The following is a 16004-nucleotide window of genomic DNA, read 5'->3' as shown; positions in this document are numbered from 1 at the left end:
CTTCTCAGTATTACTGTTTAGCAAATATTCCAAATGCCTGGTTTAGTCAGTCAAACTGATGCAGCTGTAAACTTGTCTAGAAGCAGCGTTGTGTGCCATGTGCATAGGGAGTGGAGCTCTAGAGGAGAGGTAAAAATGCAGTTTTGAGTGGCAAGCAGACTAGAAACAGGACTGCATTGCTGAAAGCAAAATTCTTCCAACCTGTGTAGTACTACATAGAAATTACAACATACCCATTGCAGGCTTGAATGATCAATAGGAAATTAGTAGAAAATAGTCATGTTAATAAAATGGATAATGTATAGAAAATGAACTGTAAATGTCAAATAATGCATGAAGTGACTCTGCAGAGATTACAGCAATTATGATGTTACTACACGTTGGTAGAACATTCCAAATGACGCATGAAATAAGGTAACCTTATAGAAACATCACTGTAATGTCTGGAGAAGGCAGTGCATGGAGTTGTATTGTTTTCATTTCCAGCAGGGTGTTTTGTAGTTAGAAATTTTTCATGTCAAACTGAAAACTGTTTTCATTTAGAACAAGAAATGGCTTTATTTGAAGCAACTTGAATAGCTGGAGAGCTTTAGTGTTACCTTGGGTTTTAGCCAGTGCTCAAACACGTTTAGATGCTCTGACCACCTTGAAGTTATCTAATGGCAACTGTGCTGTTATTACTCAATGCTGTACTGGTTGGGTTGTGTCACATTCAAATGTTGAAACAAATCGGTTGGCTGCTACTGTGGGTATCAGATGTTTCACGGGTGTATTTTAATGAATAATTACCAGCTGGATTTTATGAAGAATTTTAAAGCACTTTGCAAACAAGTTTCCCTGACGTATCTTTTCTTGGCTGCTTAGGTCTTCGAGGGCTTTGGCATAAAGAAGAATGCTAGCCACAATGCCAAACATGTTTTTTCCTTCCCCTACCCCCCACCCCCTCCCTTTGAATATGTGTCTACTATTAAGACAGGAGCTCTGAGAAATCTTTATTTTCAATTCCTGATTTCAAACACTGTTAGGGATTTTGTGGAACCATGCAAATAATTTCAAACCTAAGAAAAACCCAAATATTATGGAGTCTCTCTGCGTTTTCAGTCTTGACCCCTGCAAAGCTATCTTTGCTTCACCATGCTTTCACTAGTTCCTGTATGCAACTGGGCTCAGTCGATCTGCGCTATAGGGATGGCGTTGTGCAGTGTGGTCACTACCACGTACGTAAAGTTCCAAACCTGTGCTGCTGACTCTCCGTGGTTCCTGGAAAAAAAAAGTCCTTATTAGCCGATGAATAAAATGTATCAGAGGAGGATAGAAAGCACTGAATAGAAAAACTAAAAAAAAAAAAAATTGCCCAGAGAGAACTTAGTATGACACTTAGGTTTGTAAATAAAAGTATGCAGTAGGGGTTTGGTATGCTGTGTAGTAAAAATAAACCACCTCACTGAGAATGTGAATTTGGAATTTGTTTAGAGGAGTAGCTGGCAAGTCACTTGCTTATATGGAGCTTTAATCACAGTAAGTACTCCCCCCTTGCAAAATTGAACTCTGAAGATGCAGTCATTTGGGATTTCTGGTGCATTTCGTTTCCAAGCGGTTTTTGCCATTTTCCCGTGATGTTCAGTATAAAGCCATGAAATATAAAGCATCATTAAAAAAAAAAAAGTCAGTGGAACTTCCAAGTTACTTCAGAGATTTGGTTTGGTTTGACAGATCCTTTCCCTAATGCATGTGATTTAATTGTCTCTTCCTTAGCAGTTGTTTGTGTTAGATTAAAAATTCCACAGTTGATTCTTGATCATGAAAGTATTTTCAATCTTTTCCTAGATGAGTCTTTTTATGTATGTGTATTTGTCAATAAGTAGCTTTAAAGCAAGAGTGGTATCTTCAGCACAACTTTATACAAAATTAATTAATCAGGTATGGTAAATTGGAAAATCAACTGGACCACAAGAAGCAAAATGACGATTCAGCCAACCATGTGAAGAAGTCTTACCTGGTTATGAATTCACAGTACCGTCTCAGTGACCCTTCAGTCAAGGATTTTAGATTTTGGGGGACATATACCTAGTACTTGCTGACACATTAAGATTTGTACACCCGGGGAATCACCAGCAGATACATTATCTGTTTTCTTTTTCCTCAGTCCTGAGGAATCCAAAGAGGGATAAAAGTGTATTGTTATATTCTGTATCAGTTTGCACTGGTACTTCATCATTCATGAAGTTACTTGGGTTTAGTCATTTTGCTTTTGCCTGAGCATGCAATAGTTCTTCATAGTTTGATTAAAAAGGGGCAATACCAGTCTTAACTTTACCAAAGTTAAAATTGTAGCCTTATGTGGAGTCACGCCAAGGGACCTGCTCTCACTAGGTCACACTCCATCCTTGTGAAAAGAGATTCTGCAGCTGAAACTACTTCAAGCAGTTTCAGCCTGAATAGTCTTCCCCTTCGATCTTGCCAACTGCTGAGCCTTCTCTGCTGTATGAGGTAGAATCAGCATCAAACAGAGGGGAGGCAGAGGAACCTGCCAGCACAAGCAGAGATGAACAGCATGTTGCCAGTGAGAAATGTCAGCTTTTATTGCTACTTCCTTAGTTGACCCTTTGTGAATGATTGTTCAAGATTTCTTTTTCCCCGAGATGTTGCCCAAGTAATAACATTTCCCAAGGAGGTGATGAGTCTGTCCTTAACCTCTGACTGTTAGGCAATGGGTTTTAGCAATATTTCCAAATGTCATTGATTTAAGAGATAGATAGATATATGTGTGGTTGACACCTCTGGTACTCTGAAAGTAGCCAGAATTCTTTTAATCTCTGGTGTGTGTTGGCTTAAATACACTAATTTACTAATTTACCTCCTGCAAAAATCCTGCATGGAAAAAGGCTCAAGTGGATGGCAATCTGATAGTAAGAGTTTGGTGAAACTTTTTATTCCACTTCTACTCTTTCTCACAATTAAAGGCATGGGGAAAAGTGAATAATGCACTTACTGTGACAATAGCTTTCAACATTAGTAGACCTGCGCTCAAATTCCTGCCCTGCCATGGGCTTCCTTTGTGGCTGCACATAGGTGTCATGGTTCCACACGTTTAACAGGAGGGTAATTGTACTTCCATACTTTTCCCTTTGTTGTAAGGCTAAGTGTATCAAGGACTCGGCTCATACATGACTGTTACAAAATTTCAGATAGAAAGGTCAGCTTTTATAGACCAGTTTTAGATGGTAGCTGGTTTTAGATGGTAGCTGGTTTTACATGTGTAGCATGGCACTAAAGTGTTACATCAGTCCATCTGTCTGTCTCTTTTACTAGAAGGGAGAATCTTTGTTGTTTTGTTGCACATTGTGTATTATTTTCTAGAACTCACTGTGAATGAGTGGAATACAGTGTACAAGACAGCCCTCTCTGGAAGTTTGGTCTGTTTATAATGCGAGATTACCGATTTCTATTTAAACTGAAAGCAAGTGAAGATGTATGTTTTCTCAGAGCTTTTGCAAGCCCAGACTGTATGTGCTAGAGATAATGGAGGGAAATGCAATGAAATTACTAGCAAGCAAGTACGTACTATTACCGTATTTTATTGAACATACACATCTTTCTTTAGACATGTCTATCTATCTGTGTCTACTCCTGCATAGATAAATGTGTCCAAAACAAGATGTATTTTCATATGGGACTTGTTATGCAACTATCAAAAGATCAGATATATTACTTTTGTTGTTTCTTAAGGGCTTCCCTTAGATAGGGACTGTGAGAGCTAGTAAGCTGAGCATAACATCAGCTTGAGACTTCCAGAATCACAGACGTTAAAGACCGAAAAAATAGCCTATTAGGACAGCTAGTCCAGCTGCTTTGTTATGCAGAGTTATTCCCTGTTGTAGATTAACCGATATTTCTTCCAGTCCTTTTTAATTGTGTGATGCAGTGGCATCTCCATTGGGAGGCTACTACTGAGCTTAATAGATGGGAAGCTTATCTGACATTCATCTTAAATTTCTTTATTTCTTTTTTTAGTTTCATGCCATTAATGGTGTCATCCCTCTTATACTCTAAATAATCACTTGCTCTGTTTGATCCCTTTCTGAAGATTAATGTAAGGGTATACCTTACTTGGAAACCATCCAAGCAGAAATTTTCCCTTTTCTTTAATGTAAGTTCAGTTCCTCCAGCCACTTGATTTGTGTTATTCCTTTCCATGCTCCCTCTGGTTTTTGTATCCTACTTGCCCCTGATTGTTCCACATACAAACTCAGGTAAGCAACTCTTACTCTGTGATGTAAAACTTGTACAGTGTATTTTTACCAGGTGCTGAGTTACCTAACATTAGAAAAACACATTTCCTGATTTTCTGTTCCTGTTTGTTTTCACATTCTGGGGCTTCCATTCAATTATATGTCTGGAACTGCACCTGAGGCTTCTGTTCCTCCTGCAGCAAGAATTTATTGTAGGTGATTTCTTAGAAAAGGGTATGTGTCTCATAGGTTGAAGGTTTCCAGCTTTGAAAGCTATGCAGGAACCTAAAATTTGATGGGTCAAATCATTGATTTCAACTTCTTTCTCAAAACCCAGCCTGTCTTGAAATACCATTTGTACATTTTTTGATCACCTATGCAGAGCAAAGATGCATAATTCTATATCACTGTTAAGGAAAGGGTAAGAGTCACAGAATCTCTGTGTGTTCCGTGGTCCGCTAGTAAATATTAGTTTCACATTGGCATATCTTTCAGAAATACCATTTTATGACGAGGTAGAAGAGAAAATATGGTGTCAGATTTTGAGATGAAATACCATTCTGTATTCAGGTCTGTCTGGGATTTTATTTGTTTGTGTTCTTTTTTTTTTTTTTTTTTTTTTTACCCTGCAGTATGATTTCATGGAACGCTTGGATGGGAAAGAGAAATGGAGCGTGGTGGAGTCCCCACGGGAACGTCGAAGTATTCAGACCCTTGTTCAGAATGAGGCTGTGTTTGTTCAATACTTGGATGTGGGTTTGTGGCACCTGGCATTTTACAATGATGGCAAGGACAAAGAAGTAGTCTCTTTCAGTACGGTTGTTTTGGGTAGGTATCTCCACAAGCTGAGCATTTTTTCCTCTGTTTATACCTTCCATTACTTAAAGTCATAATAGTTTCTTGCAGTCTTCAGTATTCGGCCTGTTTATCGTTATGTTATGTTGTGTAATTTTTTTCCCAACGCTACTCTGTCAAAAGGTCTGCAATAGGGTGCTGATTTTAATTTGCTGATTTCTTTTAAGATTTTAGCATTCCCATAGATCTTGAGTTTCGTTCTGGAAAACAAGACTCATATAAATTCAGTCTGGGTTGAAGCATTCCCCAGTTAATGTTCCTCTCCCTTATCTCTATCATTTCTACACTCCTTATTTGCTTCTCCTGAGAAGCTTATTTACACCCCAGTGGAATCATATGCAGCAGGAGAGCTGTTTAATCGTAGTAGAAAGACGGCACAAGAAAATGACACCTGCAAATGAGGTTATTCTTTACAGTCACCCCAGAGATTAATTGAGTCAGTTAATTACCCATATGCTGTTTTAGAGCTTACTACTCACCTAATAGTGGTCCTCTCCTCAACATGGTGGAATCAAGAGCAGAACAACATCTAGCCTATGACCTGAGAAGCCTGCAGTTTTCTTAGAAGAATAGGGTTCCATTTAGTTGAAAATCAAACTACGTCTAAATTGTCCAAGCTTTTTCAGAAGGTTTTTTGAACTCTGAAGCACTTGCTGAGCTTTGCCGACTGTCTTGTCACAGTGGCATAAAAAATTCTGATAGTCTGTGTGCTATTCTATCCTGGCTGGTGAAGTGTTAAATGGCACTATATTGTATAAATTTGTAATTTCTGTTAGTTTAGGGAAAGAGAAACTGCAAAAAGTCCAAGCGAGTTTTTAAGCTTGATGAAAAATAGTTGGAGATCATTTCCAATCTTGCCTGATTAGTGATATGAAGCTTAATTTTTCCTATTTACATTAGTATAAAATTCAGTTTGTTGGCTTATGTCCCACAGGGTGTAGGAGGATAGCCAACACTGTATTATTAACTATGAATATAATTGTTTCTATTAACCTCAATTAAGATGAAAAAATTCTTTTTCTTCCATAGCTTATATGTGGTTTTGTAAGGGTTACTAGGTGCTATGCATGTTGATAGATATATTTGCATATTTGCCCATAGAAGGCTGCTTCTGCTTCTCCAAAAACAACAATAATATATCTTGTTATGTCCTTATTGTGCTTAGAAAACTTTCAGATATGATAAGCTGTCCTTAGAAGAGTTGCCTGGTCTAGGTTACAGCTTTCAAGAGCATCAAGGTCTAATAGTCAGGTAGACTACTTGATAGTGCAATAATAGTAATTGGACTGAAATGTAGAGAAAAGTATAGTGTTTTATCCAGTTCAGAGGTTCTTCTACACACACCTGGTATCAGATGTTTCATAATCAAAGGATCTGAGACAGCTAAAAGTGTCTTTGAAGTGGAAGAGGAGAAAGAATAACAGAAGTTATGTTAACTCCCAGACAATACTAAATTTACCATGATTTTGTATACATAGAAAATGCTTTTGTGTGCCATGAAGCAAAATAATGAATAAATCTATAGACAGGCTTCTTCATGAAACAGATTGATAACTTTGAGCATTACGTTTCAATTTTTATTTTCATTGTGTTCATGAGCCATTTCAAGAGGCCAAGCTAATGACATCTCTGAAAATTTTCTTTAAGGTTTTTTTATTTAGTGTCCTGCAAGTGTGAAACTGGATTTAAAGTTTGCTTGAATCTTTTTCCTCTTTTCAGTTTAATTTGACAGAAAAATACTCTGTATGGTTCTGCTAGTTCCAAACCCAAAATTTGTTTTCTGTGTTGTACAGCTGCTATTTGTTTGGTGTCTGGGACTGACAGAGCCATTTAGTTTGGGACAACAACAACTTGCAGTAATAGTGAAGAGTAACAATATTCTGATCAGATTTTTGTTCTAATAATTCAATGTTGACAATATGTGCCAGTGAAATCCAACAGCTTTCAAATGAAAGTGATTTTAACAATTAATTTTGAAATTGGAATTTTATTTCTAGGTTGTTATCATGCAAAGTAGTATATATATTATCCAAATAAGAGCAGAAAGTGTGGAAAAGGAATATTTTGGTACAACTGAAACTTTATCATCAGGCTGGTGTGCTTGCTCTTCTCAGATTATTCAAGTCATCAATGCTTCAGTCATCACTTAAACTTTAGTGTTAACCCTTGCCCTCTATTTTTATAGACCTCTTCTTCATCCTCCTGAGTCACTACTTGCACCTTTTTTATTAATTTTGGAGGGGTTAAAGAATATTTTCTGTAGCAAAAGACCTCCTCTTTGTCACGTTCAGTAGATATTTCTGTCACCTTAATTAATGAGTCTTTAAATGTCTGTAGAAGGAATAGAAGATACACTCCTTAGGATAATCAGTTTCACACGGAAAAGTGGTTGTGCAAGTTCAAAGTCTCATTGTAAAAAGGGAGGTTACTGATTTTCCTGATGAAGCATTATGTTTGCTACATAATATGAATTCACACACAGCTGTCGGGGTCTTAAGATGCAGTTCCTGTCTACCTGTTTGAACAGACGCCTTGAGCACTCTCAGAAGACTTGGAGTTCAGAGACTTGGTGCTCAGAGACTGAATAGGTGACTTCAGTATCTCGCTAGATCTCTTCACTTACTCATGCTGCCATAAAACAGTACCTTTCTGCCTCACCTGAAGTTTGCAGTATTAATATCATTAGAGAGGGATCATTTTTCTAAGTATTGAAGACGAAATAAACTGAGGAAAAATTAAGCAAAGAATTTGTAGCCCAGATGGGAACCAACTAATGTGCTGGTGATGCTTGTGTTTCAGATTCGGTGCAAGACTGCCCACGTAATTGTCACGGAAATGGCGAGTGTGTATCCGGTGTCTGTCACTGTTTTCCAGGATTTCATGGAGCAGATTGTGCTAAAGGTATCACCTTCCCTACGTTTACAAATAACCACAGTGTATGTTTGTGATGTATGGATCTACAGTGCCTGCTAGGTAGCGTGGCGCCAGGCTAGATTAAAATAGATCAATATGCATTTTTTTCTTAGATCTCTTAGTTAAATGTGGTCAGGTGGAAGTATTGCTATATTGCTGATGAGCTTGCATAACTACTTTTTTGTGTCAAAGGTAGTAGACAGAAATGGCAGAAAAGATTTATTTTCTGTGAAAGTGGATGAATTATCATTAATGCTTTCTGATAATCATTAATTGGTCTGCAACAGAAGACTGATTATCATCGTTGATAGCATGTAATGTACATTCTGGCTTGGCTGAGCCTTACTTCTAGTTCATAGCATCTTTCTTGCATATATAATTACTTTTTGACCAAAGGAAGTTCACCTTTTTTAGGAAAATAAGTAGGACTTGATAAAGTCTTAAAATAAACCTTTTTCTTAAGTGTCGGCTGTAAATTTTAACAACTAGAACTGGAAGACACATGATTATCAAGGACTAAACAGAAATCTAAAAGACAAATGTGGATTGGCAGTATGCATTTACTAAGTTTTTCTGAGAGTTTGGGATAGCTGTCATAGGGAAAAAGATTCATAAAGGAGGACCTCTTTAGTTTATACAGCTAGTGGCACATATGTTGTCTAAATCAAGGACTTGGTTGTATTCCCTGCTGTTCCTGAGCACAATCGTAACATTTTACAGTTTGCTTCCTGCTTAGTTTGTGTGAGATTTAGGCACACTATCAGTATCATGTGCCTACCATTGTTTTCCACAGGGGTAGGGTTGTTAGTGTTCAAAGGGGGAAAGCCTGGTGTTTGAAAGCTTTTTGTAATGCCTTGAAAGACCTTAGAAACGTGCTCATTTCTTCTTAGGCTCCTGATCCAGTCCCGAGGACAGTTTGTTGTGCCCCACCTCTTTCACTGGTGTAACAGGGTGGCATCCAGCATACCTTTGCGTGTCTGTGAAATGCTCTTGAAGAGTTGTTACAGCTGTACTGGAGCGAGTCATTTCTGTTTTGTGGCTCTGTATTTGGCTCTTGGAGGTGCTCCAGTACAAAAAAAAAAAAAAAAAAAAAAAAAAAAGGCAGAAAAAAGACCCCCAAGGGCCTTGGAAAGCTAATGATGTTATTTGAGTGCTCATTCAGTACTCATTTTAAAGAATGCTTCAAATACAGCGTGCATGTTGTTTGATTACCTGAGAAATTAAGACACTTGGCAAATATATAGAGGAGATATCTGTATATTACAAAGTAAATGATGTGATAATGTGTGCTATAAATACACATTGACAGCTATATGCATTTCTGTGGTGTTAACCTGTGAAAGTATGCATGCAGTGACTGTGTGCTTCACTGCCACTCTTCACACATACATGGCCATTAAATCACCTCATTTGCATTTTGAGTTGTGGAGCAAACCTGCCTTGTGTACTGAACCTCTGTGGAACACTGTATTCTGCGTTAATGCTAGAAAATACTTCATTCAGGCTATGTCAGACAAATAGCTTTTTTATAGGGTACTTGTCAAACTGTATCTGTCAGGCTTCTCCTACCCCTCCGTACATTCTCTTTGCTTCATGCTTTGTCCTTTCTGTGTTGTCTCTTTCCCCGCAAAAGCAGAAATGGTTTCTTGTCAGACATCATGATATTTCTAAGGAACAAAGAAGTTTGAAAAACTACAAAAAATGACAAAATGGGTGTGTTGTCAGAATTCTCGTGTGCCTGTGCAAGCACACAGCTGCACATCTTTATACTATGAGACATACAGAGGGTGTGCAGCTCAGTTAGAATGTAAGGGCTGTATGCCTCACCCATTTCACAGGCACTGTCGTGCCTGTTCTCATGTCCGCAGATTTCTCTGCGTACTTGAATGCTGATTATATGTGAGAGCAGTTTCAGAAGACAGAAATCAAAATTGAGATGATATGCATGGTAAAACACGGTAAAATGAGATAGAGAATTAAATCTTTTCCAGCATATTATATGTATGGACATATATTTAATATACATTTACTGTAATGTTGAATTTATATTCAAGCTATCACAAGTATGGAAGGATAATGATTTTCTTTCCATCTGATTTTCTTAAATTATTATTTCCCTAGCAATGGAAGCCTTCAGAAGCATTTAGAGCTTGATTCATGCAGTAACACAGCAGTCTAAGAGCTTCACATTGGGTGAAACCCAAGTTTGATAGATGTTAAGCATGATCCTTTATACCAGTGAATCCTCAGTTACAGGGCTCGTCTTGAGGGCATCGGAGGCAATGACTCTTGAGAAGAGTCATCTGCAAAATATTTGCAGACAGTGCTCAGGTACTCCCTCTGTCACTTTACTCCATCCATGTAGTTCCAAAAGATAAAAATGAAGGAAATCTGTGAGAGACAGCAGAGATTTGACTTCAGATCCATTAGCTCCAGGAAAATACCATAAAAATTACTATAAAGAGAGGAACTTTTGGCCCAAAGCACGGGCTGAAATACACTTTCATACCCTGATTCAAGTGGAGGAAATTTCACTCTCTCAAACACTCTTGCCAAATACCTGGGGGGGTTCATTTCTCACTCATATCTGTGGAAATAACTTATTTTCAGGTAGTAACACATTTACTCCATCCTTGCTCAGGCAAGATTCCCTTTGACATCATTAGGAGTTTAACCTAATTAACAATTCCATCTAACACACAAAAAGAGGTAATGACACATTTTAATCCTATGTGGATAAAATAAGGCATATTAAAAAAAAAGAAGGTCTGATAATCAAAAGATAATTCACTGGGTGGAGATGTATCGTGGTAAAGAAGACGTGTATACTTAAAGCCAGTGGAAGATTTGCTGTAAATTGAACTGCACTGTGAGTAACCTTCTGTCCACAATTATCTGTAGGAGTTATTCATAAGAAGCGATGCTATGGCCAAGGATCGATTAAAGAATCAGACATGCAGCTATGACTATGTTATTTTGGTGTGTTGCCACTTTTTTACATTCATCTCTATTTTTCTGTAACCTCTATGACATAACCACCCAAGTATATCAAGATGTCCTTGTTACTTGTTAATGTCTGATACGAGTTTGGTCTTTCCGCTGCCAAGTTCTGTGGTAAATCCGCAAGCAGGCATCCTTCATCGTGTCCTGCTTTTCACCATTTGTAGAGTTCAATGTTGCAATGAGTTGGGTTCCTAGAAGTGACTCGGAGTTGGCTATGATTTCATTTCATCCCATAATATATTTGAAGGGCATGCAACTCTTCCACTCCTTTAACAAAAATACTTCCAAAGACATTGTCATATACTGTTTTGCAAATGTGCTCAGAGCTCCTTTTAATTTTGCATTTTAAGATACTAGGATTTGCATCTTAAGCATATTTAGCTAATCTGAGAAGGTGACACAATGTACCATCACATGGGATTTCTACATTGAAGTGATGAGCGTAGCCTGTTAAGAGATGGTGTCCGATTTGGAAAAGAAGGAAAAAAATTGAGTCAAGTAGCTCATGTCAGCTGCCATGAAGTTGCCATTTAGCAGATACTTTTAGTTGATTATGCAATGTAATAAGAAACATGTTTAATATTTGAAGCTAAATAGATTGAAGGCTTTTGGATTTTTTTAAACTAGAAATTTGTACCATGTTTGATCAGTTGACTTTTTAATCCGATTTTAAGAACTCTAATGACTCAGATTTACATTATTCGCAATTTCTTTTCCTGTTCTCCTTGTGTGGGTTTTTCATTGTTTTATTTTCATTCTGTTTGTTTTTGGCTTACTGGCAAAGGACGGCGCCACTTTAATAAGTATAAAAAGAAGGGTAGGTTTTTTAAAATTTCTTTTTATTTCTTTTGCGACATCTATTTAGTTTGAAATAGTTACTAAGCTGTAAAGTGTAGTCTGTCTCTTTTTAAATTTATTCTAATGGATTTGCTGTTTCTGATGATTGCCCGCACAACAATAAGAGTTCCTACCACTGCTATTTTCTTTGTTATGTGTGTACTGTTAATCTCTGTGTAAAAACGTAAAAAGCTGACAATTATTAGGTAAGTAAGGTATAATTGCTAGAAGTAGCAACTCTTGCTTTTTCTCTGTTGTTATTCAAATTTCAGTTGTTTGGGACTCTTCATGCTCCGAGGTTATCCAGAGGCTTATTGCTTGGGCAATAGTGCATAACGTAATGATTTTTTGTCCATTGAATACTCTGCTTGAAACTATTTTCTTAGTGCTGTGTCCAGAATGCTCCCAGTGGCGTGAGAGGTTCTGGGAGCAATTGCAGTGGGGAAAACGTGAATTTTGGAGTGCATCTTGCTAAATAATTCAGTACTCAGTTCATTGCTGTCGAACACGTGGCCCACATGAATGAAGAGTGGCCAGCATATGCTGGTAATGTATAGGAGTATTTCCTCTCTCTGTGAGTAAGGAAAACAATACTTGCCTTCCTAACTTGGCTAGAAATTTGAGGAACTGAAAATAGTGCAGGCAGGCAGAAGCTCACTGGACTTTGAAGGGAAAGGGGAGAGGTGACGCTGAATAGCCTTTCTCCTTCACCTGTCCGGCACATGTTCATAGCCTGACAGAAGAGATGGGACCTGTGGTGAGGGTCTTCCGTGGCACAGTCAAACTGGTGAATGTGTGTCTTGTACTATTCAAATGACTCACTGCAAATTTACGCAATACCAGATTATCGATCATACAAGTGAAGTAGGTTGGATTAAACATGATGATACCCAAAGCAGATTGGTTTGCAGAAAAAAACCCCGAGAGGAACAATAGTATAGGAAAAACCACCATTTGTATGGTGTTATAAAGAGATCGTCATGAGCAATGGTACTTTTTAAAGCTAACCTATTGTGGTTAGTGCTTTACAAGCAAAACAAATAAATAAAACCATCACCTGCCTCCAGGAATTTACCATGTTAATATAAGCTGAAAGGGAATGAATGGGAAACAATTGACAGATGTGGAGATATAAGGCAAAAATGTGATAGGCAGTGTTATAAACACACTAGTAGTGTGACTGTTGTCAGTTTTGGGCAACACTGTGGTAAAAGGCAGTTTTAAAGAGGAATAACGGGGCAGATAGATAACATCATGTGGATAATGTAGGGCAAGTGGGGCCTCCAAAGGAGACAGAGCATAGGAAAGCTCAAAAAAGCTCTTTTTTACAGAATCACAGAATCACTAGGTTGGAAAGGACCTTCAAGATCATCAAGTCCAACCATTAATCCAGCGCCACCATGTTCCCTAAACCATGTCCTGAAGCGCCGCATCCACACGGTTTTTGAACACTTTCAGAGACGGCGACTCCACCACCTCCCTGGGCAGCCTGTTCCAATGCCCGACCACCCTCTCAGTGAAGAAATTTTTTCCTAATATCCAATCTAAACCTCCCCTGGTGCACCTTGAGGCCATTACCTCTCGTCCTATCGCTGGTTACTTGGGAGAAGAGGCCAAGACCCTCGTAGCCACAACCCCCTTTCAGGTAGTTGTAGAGAGTCAAATTTTAAATTTGACTTTCAAAAGCATTGTAAGTCACAGAGAGGTTGAAGTCAGAATTCTAGCAGTGAGCAGTCTGGGCTGAAGCGTGTTTGTAAATGAAGTTGGAGCATGAAGTTCATATTCCATGTGATAAGAGGAAAGGACCTGAAAAGGGACTCGGGAAGAAGAGCCACATAGCTGAAGGTCAGATTAACAGATTAACAACATTATTTTTGCAGCACTGTTGCACACAGACATGACTGAGGAAGACGGAATTTATCAATGCTGGAGAAAAAGGTGTTGGTTCAATGTAGATTTTATTTGCTGGAAGCTAGGGCAAGAATTCTGACCAAGAGATGCAATGCAGAGCAAATCTGCAAGACTTTGTCAAAGCCTGAATGCGAGGTGAAGAAACGGATGAGTCAAAAATAACATCCGGATTATGAATCTGAATGACAGTTAGCATGATGGTATTGTCGACTATGATAGAGCAAGACTGCAGGGTAGGGCTGAGTAGTAGTGAGTTAGGGAGAAAAGAGAAATTAAAGAAATAACAACTTTATTGGCAAACATTTTGTGTGTTCATAATCGTAGCATGTCTTATTACTTACACTGAACTCATTTAAAAACAAAAAGAAAAAAAAGCGTGCTTTACTTTGGAAGTACTGCATTCGTGACTTGTCACCCACACATATCTCTCATCCTTTCTTGCAGTTGGCAAAATTCAGCATGTTCAGCTTTTCTCTTAGTATCTCTGGGTGGGTTTGTTTTTGGGTTTTGTGTGTTTATGTGTGTATGTGTGCCAACTTACGTATGTGCTGCAGCAGCTCAAATCTTTTTGTCGCTCAAATCTTCTCTCTCAGTGGGTGGAAGCATCATTTTGATACTTGAACAGACAAGGCTGTCTTTGGCAATGTTCCTCTCCAGCAGTTCCCACCTCTCTGACTTAGTACCTTAAAATGGCTTTGTTATAAATTTGCTTCTTGTTTTCCCAGTCTCATATTTTATTAGAAAACATTTTTAATTTCTAGCAAACTGATCATGTCCTCACTTGCCTTCCAGTGAGTTCTCTGTACAGAGCAGTGCTTGCCTGTCTGCCCTCAGTTTTCTTAGTTTTCCTGAATGGCAGTACACTCTGAAAAGGCTTTTGTGCCATTAACTGTGCCTAAAGTAATTACAGAAAAAAGAAATGAACACATAACCTATTTTGACGATGATTGACAGTCATTGCCATCTATCAGCTGCTAGCTTGCCTGCATGTAGTATGCAGGTGTACTTACTACATGTGTACTACTACAGGTGTATGTACTACATACATAGTAGCTTTGATGCAGTGTCAGGTAGACAGGTAGACTCAACACAAAATCCACTACTCTTACTCTTTCTAATTGGCAATTTAAACAGGAGCCAAGAACTGAAGGCGTTACAGGCTGAATTCTTTCAGACTGTTGGTCATGGCTCCAAAAGGGGCTCAAGGCACACAGTCAGTAGGGCGACAAGGAATAGAATAGAGGAACCATTGTTTCTGGTCTGCAGTTTTCCTTATCAATCCTCATGAGCTCTGTTGGAGGTTACAGGTTAAAACAGAGGACGAGAGTCTGAACTCCTGAATTCTACAGCAGACACCTTGTAAAATTCCTGTTACAACACAAGTCCTTTAGCATCCGAAGATTTCATTGCTCTCTAAAAACATGCACCTGTCCCTAAAGTACGTTGTAAATTAACGTGAGGATTGGCAGATGTTTGCAAGGCATGTGCTGTTAGTAACAGGATGGTGACGTAGAGTACTCAGATTACTCCTTAGCCTGCGCCGGACTAGAAATTGGTGTTTCATATCCTTTGCATTCTTTGTAAGGGAATCTTTACAAAGTTGACATAAGACCCAGGAGCTACTTTTAGCATTGTGAATATTTGAGAAAACAGACTTTAAAAATACGGATTTCAACAAGCAAAATATTAACTTCTCATTGTTCTTAAAGCTTTTATGGCTTCTCTTGATTTCAGCATTGAATTCAGGATTATGAAGAATTTACCTACAGAAGAGCTTGTCCTGAATTATTTCAAGTAGGGATATTCCTCTTGGTTAGAAGCACATCCTTCCTTCTGTTGGATATAGTTTTGCCTTTACAGCAAAAATGCTTCAAATTTTTTAAAGATATCTATTTAATGTTGTTAAATATACCAAATGCATCTAGTGTAGCAACTTTTTTAGCATTTGTTTTCTATATTAAACCACCAGTAAGCCTGTAGCCAAATCTGTGCCTGTGGATTGCATTGCCCTTTCATGTGTTTCTAAATTCATGCTGCAGTATATGATCTTGAAATTATGTGTGACTTGTTTTCCCAAAGAGCTTGCAGGAGAGTGGTGCAGCTAAGAAGGTAGGCTTATTTCTGTAGGAGAAAATTTCAAAGACAAAGCTAAAAGGATTAAGAAAAAAATGGGGAATGCTGAGGAATTTAGTGATGAAGGAGGAAGGAAATAACTGGGAAAAGTTGCTAATGCCGTTGCTGGACAAAACATGA

The 16004-nt window shown here is 38.2% G+C and overlaps 1 protein-coding gene across 6 annotated transcripts in view; it reads left to right on the top strand.

Moving 5' to 3' along the window:
- TENM2 (teneurin transmembrane protein 2) overlaps positions 1-16004 on the top strand; it is a gene marked incomplete at both ends in the record, with an annotated part of 548700 nt that overhangs the window by 431958 nt on the left and 100738 nt on the right. For all 6 annotated transcript variants that reach the window (XM_082006200.1, XM_082006199.1, XM_082006198.1 and 3 more), the window contains 2 exons: positions 4865-5060; positions 7887-7988. In XM_082006200.1, the coding sequence (XP_081862326.1) occupies positions 4865-5060; positions 7887-7988 (298 nt within the window). The remainder of the gene's footprint in view (positions 1-4864; positions 5061-7886; positions 7989-16004) is intronic.

The sequence above is a fragment of the Phaethon aethereus genome (genome assembly GCF_964289735.1).
Source record: "Phaethon aethereus genome assembly, chromosome: 14".
Classification (NCBI taxonomy): domain Eukaryota; kingdom Metazoa; phylum Chordata; class Aves; order Phaethontiformes; family Phaethontidae; genus Phaethon; species Phaethon aethereus.
Note: the sequence above shows the minus strand (reverse complement) of the source record. Positions and strands in the feature narration are given on the sequence as shown.